The 15,127-nt window shown below is 39.5% G+C and overlaps 1 protein-coding gene across 4 annotated transcripts in view; it reads right to left on the bottom strand.

The window, feature by feature from the left end:
* CCDC141 (coiled-coil domain containing 141) overlaps nucleotides 1-15,127 on the bottom strand; it is a 146,509-nt gene that overhangs the window by 76,120 nt on the left and 55,262 nt on the right. For all 4 annotated transcript variants that reach the window (XM_070731848.1, XM_070731847.1, XM_070731849.1 and 1 more), the window contains one exon: nucleotides 7,723-7,976. In XM_070731848.1, coding sequence (XP_070587949.1) covers nucleotides 7,723-7,976 — 254 coding nt within the window. The remainder of the gene's footprint in view (nucleotides 1-7,722; nucleotides 7,977-15,127) is intronic.

The following is a 15,127-nucleotide window of genomic DNA, read 5'->3' on the forward strand; positions in this document are numbered from 1 at the left end:
TTAAGCTGAAAACATTCATTACTTTTGGGCTGGAGTTAGATGGTATCACTCAACTCAGCTCCAGGCTGCTGGCAAAGCCAGGTTTTCAAGGCTTTCCGGAAGGCTAGGAGGATGGGGATGGTACGAATCTCCAGGGGTAGCTGATTCCAGAGAGCTGGCACTGCCACAGAGAAGGCCCTCCCACACAATCCTGCTAGTCGGCATTGTTTGGCTGAGGGGACCCGGAAAAGGCTGACTCTGTGGGCTCTAATTGGTCACTGGGAAGTATATAGTGATAAACGTTTCCATTAACTACCAAAACCTATTAAAGCATATTAAACAATATGCACCAATATCATACTTCTAAGATGAAAATACTATTAAAACATTGTATTTAACATAATAAAGCATTAAATGGAAAAAAACATGCATTAAAATGTTAATCTAATCTTGATATTGTTTATTTTGGCTTAGCTATTTCCAGATGTGTTGGACTACAATTCCCATTATTATCGTAACATGGGCATTTGTAAGTGGATGACAGTAGCAGGAAGTAACTCCTATATAATTTAATTGGGCTTAATTCTGAGTAGACATATAAATATACACTTTTATTTTCATTTTGCTCACTGCAGTATATCATTTCCAGGACTGTGTTTTGCAAAACTTCTAAATTTGGTCTATTAGTTTTAGTTTCAGCCAGAGCCACTTTGAGTCAGTTTTATTTATGCATGATAGGAAGCAGGAGAATCACATTTCATGATCACCAAAATTGCCAGTGAAGATTAAGACAATGTAAATTCTAGACATTGTAATGCTTGGTGCAAACATTCTCTGCCCCACAATTCCGCTTTCAGAAATTGACTGTACTCAATTGTACTGAAGACCATGAGGAGCAACATAGTATTTCATGCACATTACACAACTCAGTTCAAAGACAAACTGACCCATCAACCACACCAGCCTCTTATCTACAAAGCAACACTGCACGTCCTTCCCCAGCAACTTTGACTTATGCCTCTAAATGTAAAGATTGTTGAGTTAAGACTGAGTCAAGATGGCAACCAAAAATGGTATGATTGAAACAATGCACATAAAAACAGGCAGGACTTCAATCAGACACTGTGTCTGCCATCTTGATTCCTTTAACTACATCCTGCAGGTGGCTCTGATGAGGACTGAAGAGCAATAAGCCAAAATGCCTCAGCCATGTCACCTTTCTCATTTTACAGAATGATTGTGGGGGGGAAGTTGAAGAAACACAAGTAATCACAATTACAATAAGAATCACAAAACTTAAGATCTGGAAAGTAGCCATGATAGAATTGGGCTAAGTAAACAAGGTCTCTCATTTCTGGGCTGCAAAGCCTGGATGACCATTAGATGGCTACTGAAAACCACTCTTTGTTCCCAAGTTTGCAACCCAGCTAAACTATGCCTCAAAGAAGTAAATGATGGCATCACATAACAATTACAAGTAATTCTGAAAATTCCTATACCCAGTAATGGGCAGCCAAAATTTTTACTGCCATACTGTGGGTGCGGCTTATTTTGTGGGTGTGGTTTACTGATCATATGACTGGGTAGGAGTGGCTTTCTGGCTATGTGACCAGGTGGGAGTGGCTTGAACAATCATCATTGTTCAAGTGAACTGTTAAGTCCTTGACTTACAACCTTAACAGTGTTGCTCACTACTAGGGTGACAATTTGCTTCACGTTTCTGCGCTCTCTCTCCTGGGTTGCCCCACCCGCCTCAGGCTGGGTAGCTAGGCGAATGGGTGCTGCCAGAAGCATAAATGCTGCCAGCGCCGCTTCCACCAACGCCTTCTGCTTGCACCTCAGGTGGGAGGTGGCCATGTGAGGCTGGAGGGGAGCTGGGCAGGAGAGAAGGAAGCTCTTCTGAGGCCAGGAATGAGAAAAGAGGAAAAAAGCAAGGAGCGCAGATGCATTTGAACCAACTATCAACCCCTTCTTCATCTGCCCTTACTTGTTCCAGAACAAAAGTAAAAACAGTAAAGTAAAAGCTAATAAAAATTATCATTAGCTATTTACAAGTGTCTACAATGTCACAGATTTTTGCTACTTTAAGAAAGAAAAGGCTACATTGATGGTTGTACGGTTTACTTAAACCTATTGCATTAATGGATGGGAATAAGATAAAGGAATTATCATGAGGACATATCACAATAAGAAATTGCCAAGGCATATTCATGCTGTGATTGAATGCAAGGGGGAAAGGGACCAAGTTTTGGTAAGTCTGAATTTTTGCCTGCTAGAAATTTGATTGACATAAACCTTTCCCTATTAAAGCCTTATTTTCTGTTAGAATTCTGATCAGTGCAGGGATTAGAACTAATAAACACAAGCACAGTGATCCCCTTCAACATAGAGCCTGCCTACATACCTACCTACCTACCTACCTACCTACCTACCTACCTACCTACCTACCTACCTACCTATCTATCTATCTATCTATCTATCTATCTATCTATCTATCTATCTATCTATCTATCTGTTATTATTATATGTCCAATCTTCACATGTCATAGCTGCAGCAGAAATAGTAGGAGGACATATTGAAATGTATAACTATATTAAATGTAACAAAAAAATCCATCTAAACTGCAATGCAATCCTAATTTCTCTTTTCCCATTCATAATAACTTACAATAATTACTCTTTTCTACTAGTAGAAAAGAACTCCACTATATGGAAGCTCCTACTGTATCAGAACAATGGCAAACCTGCTACCTTCATCTTCATTTAGAAATGCAAGATATGAAGAAACAATCCTGAGATCTTGGAATAACTGGTTTGTATACTGTGTAGGGGTATGTTTGGAAGACATTAAGAAAAATACATTAATAATGGATGTGCTTCCTAATATAATTATGGGTAGAATAAATGTCTGCCTTTTAGTTTCCATTAATGCAGGGGCATTATTGAACATATTTGCCTGAGAAGAGCATTCAGCAATTATAAAACGTCTCAGAATACTGCACAGCAATAAGTTAAGGAAATTGTATTGTTTTTCAACTTTCATGCCTAAAAATTTCTTCCCTGTCGGCTATTGTTCCTCATGAGCTATTGAAACAGAATGAACCGAAGTTATTATGTGCTAGTTGTTCCCAACTCTAGGGGGCGGTGCTCATCTCTGTTGCAAAGCTGAAGAGCTAGCGCTCTCAGAAGATGTCTCTGTGGCTGGCATGACTAAATGCCAAAGGCTCATGGAACACTGTTACCTTCCCACCTAAAGGTGGTCCCTATTTTTCTGCTTGCATTTTTTTACATGCTTTCGAACTGCTAGGTTGGCAGCAGCTGGGACAAGTAATGGGAGCTCACCCAGTTACACAGTGCTAGGGATTCAAACTGCTGAAATGGCGACCTTTCTGATCAACAAGCTCAGCGTCTTAGCCACTGAGACGCTGCTAAAATGCAATTCTAAAAATGAGAGAAAAAATTGACTGCAAATTGACTAGCCCTATCCAGAGAGACACTTGCATGTGCTAAAGTTTAATCTCTATGGAATCAACTCCCCCCCCCCGGAATTCGTATTGCTCCCATCCTAATGGCTTTCCCTAAGACCACAAAGACCTGGCTTTGCTGGCAGGCCTGAGGCCCATGAATTAATAACCATCATGCCCATATTGTATGAATGTTGGGTATGCATGTTGATTGTTTAGTTCGTGTAGGATTTGGATTTTAATTTGGATTTTATAGTTAGAATTTGACTTCTTTTAATTGTTCTTTTCTTTTTATTTTGTTGTAAGCCAACCTGAGTCCTTTGGGATTGGGCGGCATAAAAGTTGAATTAATTAGATAAGTAAGTAAGTAAGTAAGTAAGTAAGTAAGTAAGTAAGTAAGTAAGTAAGTAAGTAAGTAAGTGTTCTGCCGGGCTCTCTGATAGGAACATCCAGAAAATTCAAGGGTACAAATTTCAGACACACACACATTTGAAAATTCAAAACACTGTTCTTTATCACAAAATTCAAAATAAACAAAGCACTCTTTTTGTATTGCAAAGAGCACTCGTCCCAAAACAACCGGGTAGTCTGTACAATTTCCCTTAAGCAGTCATTAAGTACTTAGCTAGCAGCTGTGAAGAAACTTCACACCTCTTCTTCCAACGAAGTGAGACACACACACAAGTTGCTCTGCTTTGATTTCAAAGGTGTGAAAAAGCAACAAAGTCCAGCAACACAAGATTCCTTACAAACTCCAATCAGATATTCTTCCACAATGGCCAAACCCACATGCTGCCCTAATTACTGGAGCCCCACCCAAACACAGGTGGCCTCTCTTATTTCCTGTAATATGTTCTTACTTGGTCTCTTCTAAGCATAATTCTGCGCTAGCGTGGGTCCAAAATGTCATCATCTGAATCAACGGAAGATAAGGGAGATTGACTGCCTGGGCTGTGTGCCAAGCCCTCCTCTGCCGAGTCACTCCCACCTTCTTCTTCATCCGAGGAAACTAAACTCTGAACTGATTCTGTCGGCAATAACACAGGCCTGTGACATGTTGAATTTTCCCCTGCATCCACCTCCCCATTCCCTGGGGCAGGAGCTGGGCCAGAGCCAACCACAACAGTAAGTAAGTAAGTAAGTAAGTAAGTAAGTAAGTAAGTAAGTAAGTAAGTAAATCTATGTATCTATTCGGGTTCTCTGCAGTTCCCAGTCTCAATATTATTGTTACATGGTGCTTTCTAATTGCCAAGGTCCGTAAAGGAGGGGTGGAACCTTAGGCCACTTAACACATCTATAAACTTCTCTATGGCTGGAAACCCTGGATAATATTAGGTATCACACCTATGCATGGGATTCTGCCAAACAGCTTGTCATAAACAAGGATTAGGAGCCAATTAACTCAAGAAACATCATTGAAAAAGCGGTTAGAGGAGGACTGTTCAAAAATCATTTACAAAGAACAAGTACGGGACTGTCCAAATTACAAAGATGGATTCACACAATAAGATGGATTTACTCACTTCATTGATCATGCTTTCTCACCTTTTGAGATGGACAAAAAATAATTGGGAAGGAGGCAAAAACCTCATTCCAGAACAACCCCATATTGGATACTACAAAAACAACGGTATTTAAAAAGCAAGACATTTCACCATGTCTGTTTTCCCAAGTTATTTCGATAAATTCCTTTTGCAAATGTTGCTTTTTAAAAAATGGGAGTCAGACTTGGGAAATGAAAGCAGTAGAGTATAAGGTTGGCTTTTCTTAGGAGACAAAGCCATCAAGTTTGTGTCTCCCCGAGTCTTAAGGGTGGTAATTTGTGACGCTGTCATGATTTAACATAGAGATGACTGCAACATCATGGTTTGTAATTTACCTCCTTTATACTAATTCAAGATGAGGGTTTTGTTCTCAGCTATCAGTCTGTAACCAAAGGCATTGAAAATGGTGCTTCTGAAGGAACATTGGATTTGTCATTCTGGATACAGATCAATCTAGTCATGAAACTGGTAAATCTAGTCCTCCCACGGGCAATTATGAGCATCTGATGAAGGCTTCAAAGTTTGCTAGCAAGCCTAAGCATATTCATAAGATTTTACTTGGGGGAGATTTTGTATCAAAATTCAAAAAGCAATTTGTAATTTATAATACAGCCGTAGTGCATTACAAAACAGGTAATATGGCACTCTCCAGGGAGCTTTTCGGAAACTCTTGAGAGGCATCCACAATAAACTAATGCTGTCATTTGCATATTTAATTTATATGCCCAGTCTGTTTCAAAGGACATAAAACACTTTCTGTATCTCTTATGTTAAGATAATTCCTGCATAATATTATATGGCTTTTCAGTTTAAATTAACATCCCTTTTTCTACTGTGAACTGTTCCCTCTCGAGAGGTTGGTCATGCTTTTCCACTGAGTAAAAGAAAGTGTCAGATAAAGTTTAACACCTTAACATGTTTATCTTGTTCAAGCCGTATAGAATTTAAAAAGCTGTTTCATCCCAATAAAAAAAAAGAGGTGTGTGTTGCTCATTTCTCTGTTGCAGAATGATTCAGAAAAGTCCTGCTGCTTCAAACAGAAAACTCATCTAATCCAGCATCCTGTTTCCCCAAAGAAGCCAACCCAAAAACACTTACAAATGGGAATGAAAGCAGTAGCCCAACAACTGAAATACAAACGCAGCTTGGCTTTTCATCCTGGAGGTAATATTTGTCCCTCTTATTAATTGCCTGCATTGACATATTACTCCATTAAATTACCACAATACCTTCAGGTAATCCTTTTTACTGACCATTCATTCAGCTATGGACAACACTGGCTGGAGACTCACAACTGGTCCTCAAAGTTGTGGTCGCTGTAGCATCCCCATGGTCACCAAGAGACCACAACAGAAGTGGGTTCCTCCCAGTTCGCACCAGTTCTATAGAACTGGTAATAAACTGCTGGTGACATCACAGATCTGGTTCTGTTGGTGCCGGTCCATTTCCTTCCTTCTTCCTTCCTTCCTTCCTTCCTTCCTTCCTTCCTTCCTTCCTTCCTTCCTTCCTTTCTTTCTTTCTTTCTTTTTGAAAAACAATTATTATTTTTGGAATTTTTTGCTGGTTTTTGCTTCTGCACATCTGCAGAAACCAAGTTTTTAGCACTGCACATGCACCGCCATCTGTTTTTGGCTCTTTTTTGGCTTGTTTTTTTGTACTGTGCATATGCATGCTTGCAGAGCGCAGACAGGACCAAATGGTGCGCAATGTGGGCACAGCCATGCTATACAGGAGGAAGCAAACCAGTGGCGAGGTAGGTTAGAATCAGGGGTGGGCTACTGCCCAGATTGGGGGGGGGAACGCAGTAGAGTAGCGAAAATGGAGCTCCACCCCAGAGCACCCAATTTGCACTGAAAGACGTTGAAAGAAAATGCAGGGCGTCCTGCATAAGCCACACCCACAGTGTGGTAGTAAAAATGTTGGTAGCCCTTCATTAGTTAGAACCCATCCCTGGACCACGATTTGGGTACTTGGCAACTGGCACCCATTTACAACAGTTATAAGGTCCTGCAATCATGTGGCTGCCATTTGCACCCTTCACAGTTGACATCCAACAAGCAAAGTCAAGGGGAAACCAGTGGGAAGTTGCTAGTCTCAGTCAAATGACATTGCACTTACTCATTCACTTAATGACCGCAGTGTCAAAATACTGTCAGAGGACATGATTTGTCACTTTGTCATTACATGGCATACCACAGTTCCAACTGCAGTCCTTAAGTGAGGACTACATGTATGTTAAAACTGGCTAATTGATGACTTGCAGTGCAATCACCAGCACTATCAACAACAACCTACTTGTTTTTTTGACTATATTTAAGCTAATAATGAAAACTTGGTGGGGGGAGAGACTGTAGATTGGATGTAGTCTATGTCAGATATACTATAGTCTCATTCTATATCAACTTAAAAAAATGAAAATGATCCTTACACTGGAATTAATGTAATTATTATTTTGGTATAATTTCAATTCTCAGTTGCATTAAATAAAGATTGTATAAGGACTCTATGGTTTCTATTATTAATATGGGCTCACTATTTAATTTTTTGTAACTACTTTGTCAGTGTTCCTTATAGTCTGCTGCAAGGTGATAAATTTCCCCTTCCAAGCCAATTTTGAAAATGATTTGTTAGCCAGGAATATTGAGAATTGCAGTCCAACAAATCTAGCACATAATAATGTGGGAAAACAGTTAATTCAAGATCAATATAGCACAAGGCAATTTTCCACACTGTACCTGGTTCTCCTGGTAATGCCATTGACAGATTTGCAAAACTTGTTCCAATCCTTCACCCTGCAGCTTCAAGTATTTGTCCAGCTGTCTCCTCCTGTCTTGCAGAACTTCAAGGAGGATGTCAATTTTCAAACAACTATTGTGGGCTCCCTGGATGAATTCTGGATTTATATTCGGCCCGTCAGATTTGAATTCCTGTAGAAATTCAGTTAGGTCGTGGCTTTTGTTTAAGAGTCTCAATGATTTTTCCAGAAGCTCTGCAAAAACAGTATTAAAAATAACAAATTAATTTTTGGGTGGACACAACCATCATTTACACTGGAGAAATAGATACCTATTGATGTAAGTTTGTTGTATCATGAGAGAAAAACAGTAGGAATTCTTTACTTCCATGTCAGGCTTAAGTGAACATGATTTTGCTGTGCCACGTTTAATTCCCTTGGGCTCTTAACAGTCATATTTACAGCCTGAAAATGCCAAGAGACACAGCTCTTTGGAGTAATAGCATGCAAAGATATTTGCATATTATATCCAGCAGAGGGCACTGCTATCATTCAGATTAATTTTAACAGAATCTGTTCAGATATTGGCATATAATGTTCAGGGCTGACAGACTGACAGTTCCTAAAGCATGTAATGTGCATATTACATCAATTGTGCTTAAACATGTATTTGCACATTACCTCTGTGATTCTTGATCGTTTAAAAAACAAAATAGAACCACAATACAGCTGGCAGTTCTAAGCACCATTGCTGAAACGACATTCTTAGAAAAGTTCAAACTCTGGATGCCAATATTTCATCTCCCTTTGGTAACACAATTGGATCAAGTACTTCACATGTTTGTTACCACACAAACACTCTTGACAAGTGACATTCCTTGGGATATTGATTTTAACAGCAGCGAGTGAAAACTCCCCATGGCACGGAGATAGGAAACACAAGGTACTTTCCAAAAGATTAAAACTATTTCATCATGTAAACATCATCACAGGCCAATTTCTTCTAAAAGACACCAGTAATTTCTGAGGACAGCTGCCTAGGATCTGAAATATAATTTAAATCAAATGTCAAAGAATGTTGCATACATTATTTAACAAAGATGTTATGTCACACAAGGTGCCTTTTGCAAAATGTAAAGGTAGCAGCTGTACTTAATCACTTATATTGCATAAAGCTGGGTCTCCAGCTGCATCTCGGCAAATACCTTGCAATGCATGACAAAGAAAACTAAACTTATAAAAGGCAGGGCTATACACTACATGTCTCAGGATCCCAAAAATAAATAAGCACAGGATTTACCAATAAACGAGAATATGTGTAGCTCAGGGTTGAAATGTGGGATCCTGGGTGCTCTCTGAGCTTGTTTTTTTGTAGACATTTCATTGCTAACTAGGTAATGTTATCAGTGAAAACATGAGCTTTATTTCAGTTTTCCTCTTACTAAGTGGCCTTTGCAATACTCTGCATGCTTAGTGAATTCAATTTCACCAAGGAGTCCAGATGTAAAAACCTCACCCAGCAATTTGGACTTTGTAAAGAGGAAAAGCTCATGGTTTTACCCTATTCTTCTCTCAGGCTGTAGTAATTAATAAGAGTGTGTGAACATGCATGTGTCTTAAAGTCAGTCTTAATTTCTGGCTACTTCAAAGAGACTCTCTGCAGTTTTCTTGGCAACATTTCAGAAGTGGCTCGCCCCTGCCTTGTAGTCTTCTGGTTTCTAGCCTTTAACCAAACTAGCTCTCGGTCAGCTACTAATTCCCAAATAAAGCAGAAATATGAACATAAGAACATAAGAAGAGCCATGCTGAATCAGGCCAAAGCCAGCATTCTGTGTCACACAGTGGCCCACCAATTGTCCTTGGGGATCTTGAGCAGAAAGAGAAGGCAAGACCCTCCCTTTCCCCTGACCCCCAACAAATGGTACCCAAGGGAATCCTGCCTGCCTCAACCAACATAGAGGGGGCACATGGACATCCCTTTCAATAACCACCGAAACACTTGGCATCCATGAATCTGTCTAATCCTGCCTTGAAGCTATCAAGGGTGACAGTGGTCACGACCTCTTCTGGAAGCAAATTCCATAAACCAACAACCCTCTGGGTGAAGAAATATTTCCCTTGATTTGTCCTCACTTTCTTACCTATGAGCTTTAGGGTGTGCCCCCTTGTCCTAGTATTGTGTGATAGAGAAAAGAATTTATCATGCATGGGATAGAAAAGGTGGATAGAGAAAAGAATTTTTCTCTATCCACCTTTTCTATCCCATGCATGATTTTATACACTTTGATCAAGTCACCCCTTAAATACCATCTTTCAAGGCTGAAGAGACCAAGGCATTGCAACCTGGTTTCATAAGGGAGGTGCTCCATTTCCTTGATCATTTTTGTTGCCCTTTTTTGCACCTTTTCCAGCTCCATTATATCCTTCTTGAAGTGCGGTGTCCAGAACTGTACACAGTACTCCAAGTGTGGTCTCACCATCGATTTGTACAGAGGCAATACAACATATGGAGAGACTAGTTCACCTGTCTCTCTAAACCAGCGGTGCTCCACACCTCAGGAGCTGGAATTCACAACTCAGTCTTTTGAAATGATGGAAAGTAATCAAGGAGAGAAGCAACCTAGAATTAAGGAGAAATTCTGTAACAATGGGAATAATAAACCAGTGGAACCAGTTTAAGTTTTATTGGGTTTATAGGCCGCCCAACTCCTGACAGACTCTGGGCAGTGCTGTGGTTCAGTGGCCCCAGGCCTGCCGACAAAGCCATGTTTTAAGGCTTTCCAGAAGGCTAGGAGGATGGGGTGATGTGGATCTCCAGGGGCAGTTGGTTCCAGAGCAATGGGACTGCCACAGAGAAGACCCTCCCCCACGGTCCCGCTAGTTGGCATTGTTTGGCTGATGGGTCCCAGAAAAGCTATCCCTCTGGGCTCCAATCAGCCTCTGGGAAGTATGAGGCAAAAGATGGCTGCTTTCAGAACTTGTAGAGGCTCCATCCTTGGAAGCTTGTAGGAAGAGACTGGAACGCCACTTGCCTGGGATGGTGTGAGGGGTCAGACTAGAAGACCTCCCATGTCCCTTCCAACTCTGTTATTCTAAAATGCTTAGTATTTGTAAACTGGAGGGGAGGGGCACTTCTTTGAATTCTTCTTTTCTGAAATGTTTCAAGGGGATAAATTCTTACGTTGGCTTGATATCATTGCAAAGGGAGAATGGAAACTTTTTTTTTTTAGCCTTTTTGCTTGTTTCTAGTTTTTTCCAAGTTTGAAAAATGGGAATTAGAGATGGAGTTTTAATATTTATTTATTTTTAACCTTTTAAAATCTTTAATCTGTTCATTATTTAAAGAAAACTGTTTACAAAAATTATTTGCAAAGAAATAATATACAATACATTTCCCCCCAAAAAGGACAGTTCATCCCTACATAGGACACAGGACATTAAGATAAAGTTGGTACAATGAAAGGAATCCCAAAATAGTTGGAGAAATGCTGACTTGGTGTACCTTAATTCTTTTATAGAATTATAGAAAATTCAAACTTTACTTTTATGTACAGGTTATCTAGTTGCTGAAGCTCAGATTTTTCAGTATAAAAACTGTTCTAATCCCTATCTTTAAAACCGTCTCTAGTTGCCTGAGTTAACACAACATGCTCAGTCCTTAATCACACTGCACAATCTCAGCTTTTAATTTTAGAAGACAAGAGTATAAGCCGATTATATTTAGGAAAAGGGGGGAAAGAATAAGAACTGCTAAGAGCAAATTGATAGACAAATGAAGGGAGGGAAAGCTGACGAACCAAGTTGTTGCAAAATCAGATTGTTACTCATCAGGGGTGGGTTCTACTTCCCCGCTGGTTTGTATCACAATGGAAGTGCATGTTTTGTGTGTTCACAACACTTCCTGGAAATGACCCTCTGTGCATGCTCAGAAGCCTTTGTGCATGTGCAGAGGGTTTTATTTTTTGCAATCCGCAGCAATCAGAGCACCAGTTTGGGAGCATGGGCCACTGGTCATTGCTGCTGGTTCGGCAAGCGGCACCAAATTTCCCCTACCAGTTCTAAAGAATCAGTCCAAACTGGCAGCAACCCACCTCTGTAACACTCATCATCTTTGCTGCCTTTTACAAAAGTTGTTAGGAGGATGGGACTGATGAATTCAGTGCAAGCAAAGTAGACAGGCTTAATTTGCGGATCTAATTCAAAGCCTGCAAGATGGGGTTAAGAATGAAATTACTATCAACCAAGCACTCATAAATAAATTAAGCAGAGCAAAAAAGGTTACTTCAAGAGAGTGTTACTAATACATGGGCTTCATTAAAAAACCAAGATCTTCTTTTCATTTTTTCCTATTGATAAAATTGGAACTGACTGCTACACCGGGTAAAATATAAAAAGACAATTTTAATTACATATATGACTACCTGCTTTTTGATTTCTTATCTCTTTGAAAAGACAAAAATGGTGAATAAATTGTATGAGCTACCCATTCTTGACACTTTAGGTAAAAAAAACCCCAAATCCTATACTACAAGATTATTTTTCTTTTGGCAAACAATGTCCTTATAATGGGATGAGCCTTAGTTTTGCAATGATGGTCAATCACTAGCAAATTTTCCAAGCTTAAATTGCTCTACAATGAGCTCTTTATACCAATGAAGTTTGAATTGAGACTACCAAACTAATATTAAAGTTTCCAGGATTCAACTCATTATTCTAACTTTTGATCAAAATCATCTAATGATACAAGCCACTTAAGACAGAGTCTGTTTAGTTTCAATCCACCCTGCGGAAGGGTGGAATTTTAAGAAAACTGTTTTGTATCAGGCAATCAAATGCAACTTAAGTCTATTTTTATGTAATCATTTTGGGAATTTGAGCACCTCACTAGAGTTGTTCAGCTTGTCACAGGAGAAGATTGCTCTGGTGGATTACAGGGATGGATCTTGGATCTTCAGAATTGGAGTCCATTTCTGCACTGATTCATTTGGCGGGTGGAAGCAGCTTGCAACCTTCCCTGCCCGAGAAGGAATCCAGCACATAAGATTGCCTATGGTGATCATATGATCGTGGGCTGCTTGGTTACCAAGGTAACCAGCTTCCCATATTGGGATTAGGTGATTATGGCGTGTGTGTGCCGTGAAGGGCTGCAAAAGCTTTTACTACCACACTGTGGGCATGGCTTATTGTGTGGATGTGACTTGATGGTCATGTGGCTGGGTAGGAGTGGCTTGCTGGCCATGTGACCAGGTGGGAGTGGCTTGGCAATCATGTGATGGGGTGGCTTAAAGGTCATGTGACTGAGTGGGAGTGGCTTACCGACCAAGATAAGTTTTCAAATAGGTGCCTGGACTCTTTTTTCAATTGATTAAGTCACATTATTTGAAATAGCCACAAAAAGGACAAATGATAGATAGCATTATTTGTTGAGGATCACAGTAACATTTTAAGATTTTGTATTGAACCCACAAGGTTCGGTATGATAGCAGATAAGGCAAGTAGCTCAATTTTCTTTAATTGCTATAAAAGTTCAGTTCTAGACAATGATTAAAATGATTAAAGCTTTTACAGGTAAAAGCATACTATTTAATTATTTTCTATTTTAAAAGTAATTAACGATCATACTAAGATACTAGAGAAGGAAGGACAATAAAAAACTATTAAGTATTCAATAAATAGTGCATAAACTTGCTAGCCCCACTACTCCCCCCCCCCCGATGGGAGCAGCAGACCCATCACTGCGTGTATGGCAAATAGTGTGCCATTTCACAACGGCCTGAGGTCGTTCTTGCTTTAAAGCACCCTTTCCAAAGCTGACATAACTTTGAAACAATCAGTTGTTAAACAACCTGTAATTTATATGGTTCTCTTCCCCACTTTCTATTTTCTCCTTGTAGTACCTAATGAGTATTTAAGAAGAAATACTGCTGGGCCAACAAAATGGAGGAGGGGGGAAGAAGAATAGTGTGATGCTCAGTATCACTTTATTCCAATGACAGAGGAATCTACATAGAAAAATAAAACAAAAATACAAAAATAAAAAATAAGCTACATAGAAAAATAAAACATTTTTGAACTCTCTAGGCTTTGAATCTCAACTGTGCTCAAGATTGCACTTTAGCTGTATATGTTCCTACTGAAAGCAAAAACAAATTGGTCAAATGTGTTTTGTTAAATGTCTCTGTATTATATTAGCTTGATTTCTGGTTACATTTGTACAATAAAATTAGCCCTTTGAATATTTGTTCATTTCATTTCTCTCTGCTATTTCAATAATAGTCAGAGCCAAGAGCTTTCACAGAACAGATCCTTTCTCACAACATGCAGGCCATAATAAAAATCATTCTATCTGGCATAAATGCCTTGATGTAACATAAATGGATTTGCGGCTGCTGCGTATTTCTCTCCAAGATGCTCGTGGATTGCCTGCAGCTCCCTAGCAGCCATCTCATCCTACTTCCCAGCACAGATGGACAACCACACTCAAAAGGAAAAACTGTACATTGTGGAATTGCTCTGTGCCAGAAACTGATCGTGCTTATCAACATCACAATAACATTAGTAGGAAGAAGAAGAACACTTTGGAATATCACAGATAGCATTCCTTTCCGTGGCAAATCCAAGAACTGGATCCCACAATTCCTGGAGCAGTACCTTTAATTCTTCTGAGCCAAGGGTCCCCAGACTTGTCACAGAGTGGGTCTTCTCCGGGTCCCCTCAACTAAACAATGCTGCTTGGTGGGACCCAGGGGAAGAGCCTTCTCTGTGGCGGCCCCGGCCCTCTGGAACCAACTGCCCCCAGAGATTAGAATTGCCCCCACCCTCCTTGCCTTTCGTAAGCTACTTAAAACCCACTTCTGCCACCAGGCATGGGGGAATTAAGATTCCCTTTCCCCCTAGGCCTTTACAATTTTATGCATGGTATGTCTGTATGTATGTTTGGTTTTTTAGATTAAGGGGTTTTTAATCATTTTTAGTATTGGATTATTATTGTACACTGTTTTATGATTGCTGTTAGCCGCCCCGAGTCTTCGGAGAGGGGCGGCATATAAATCCAATAAATAAATAAATAAATAATAAATAAACTTGTGGACTTCAACTCCTAGAAGCTGGCTGGAGAATTCTGGGAGTTGAAGTCCACAAGTCTTAAATTTGACAAGTTTGAAAACCTCTGTTTTAAGCAAATCTAGAAAACAATAAACTATTAACTATTCTTCTTTTTATTTATTTATTTATTTATTCATTCATTCATTCATTCATTCATTCATTCATTCATTCATTTATTCATTTATTCATTTATTTATTTTGTCCAATACATAATGCACATTGAAGAGAATAGATATGTAATAATATAAATAAAGAAAAGAATAGAAGAAAAGATATAAAAGTATAGGTGAACATATTTGAAA

This window comes from Erythrolamprus reginae, chromosome 1 (assembly GCF_031021105.1).
Source record: "Erythrolamprus reginae isolate rEryReg1 chromosome 1, rEryReg1.hap1, whole genome shotgun sequence".
Classification (NCBI taxonomy): domain Eukaryota; kingdom Metazoa; phylum Chordata; class Lepidosauria; order Squamata; family Dipsadidae; genus Erythrolamprus; species Erythrolamprus reginae.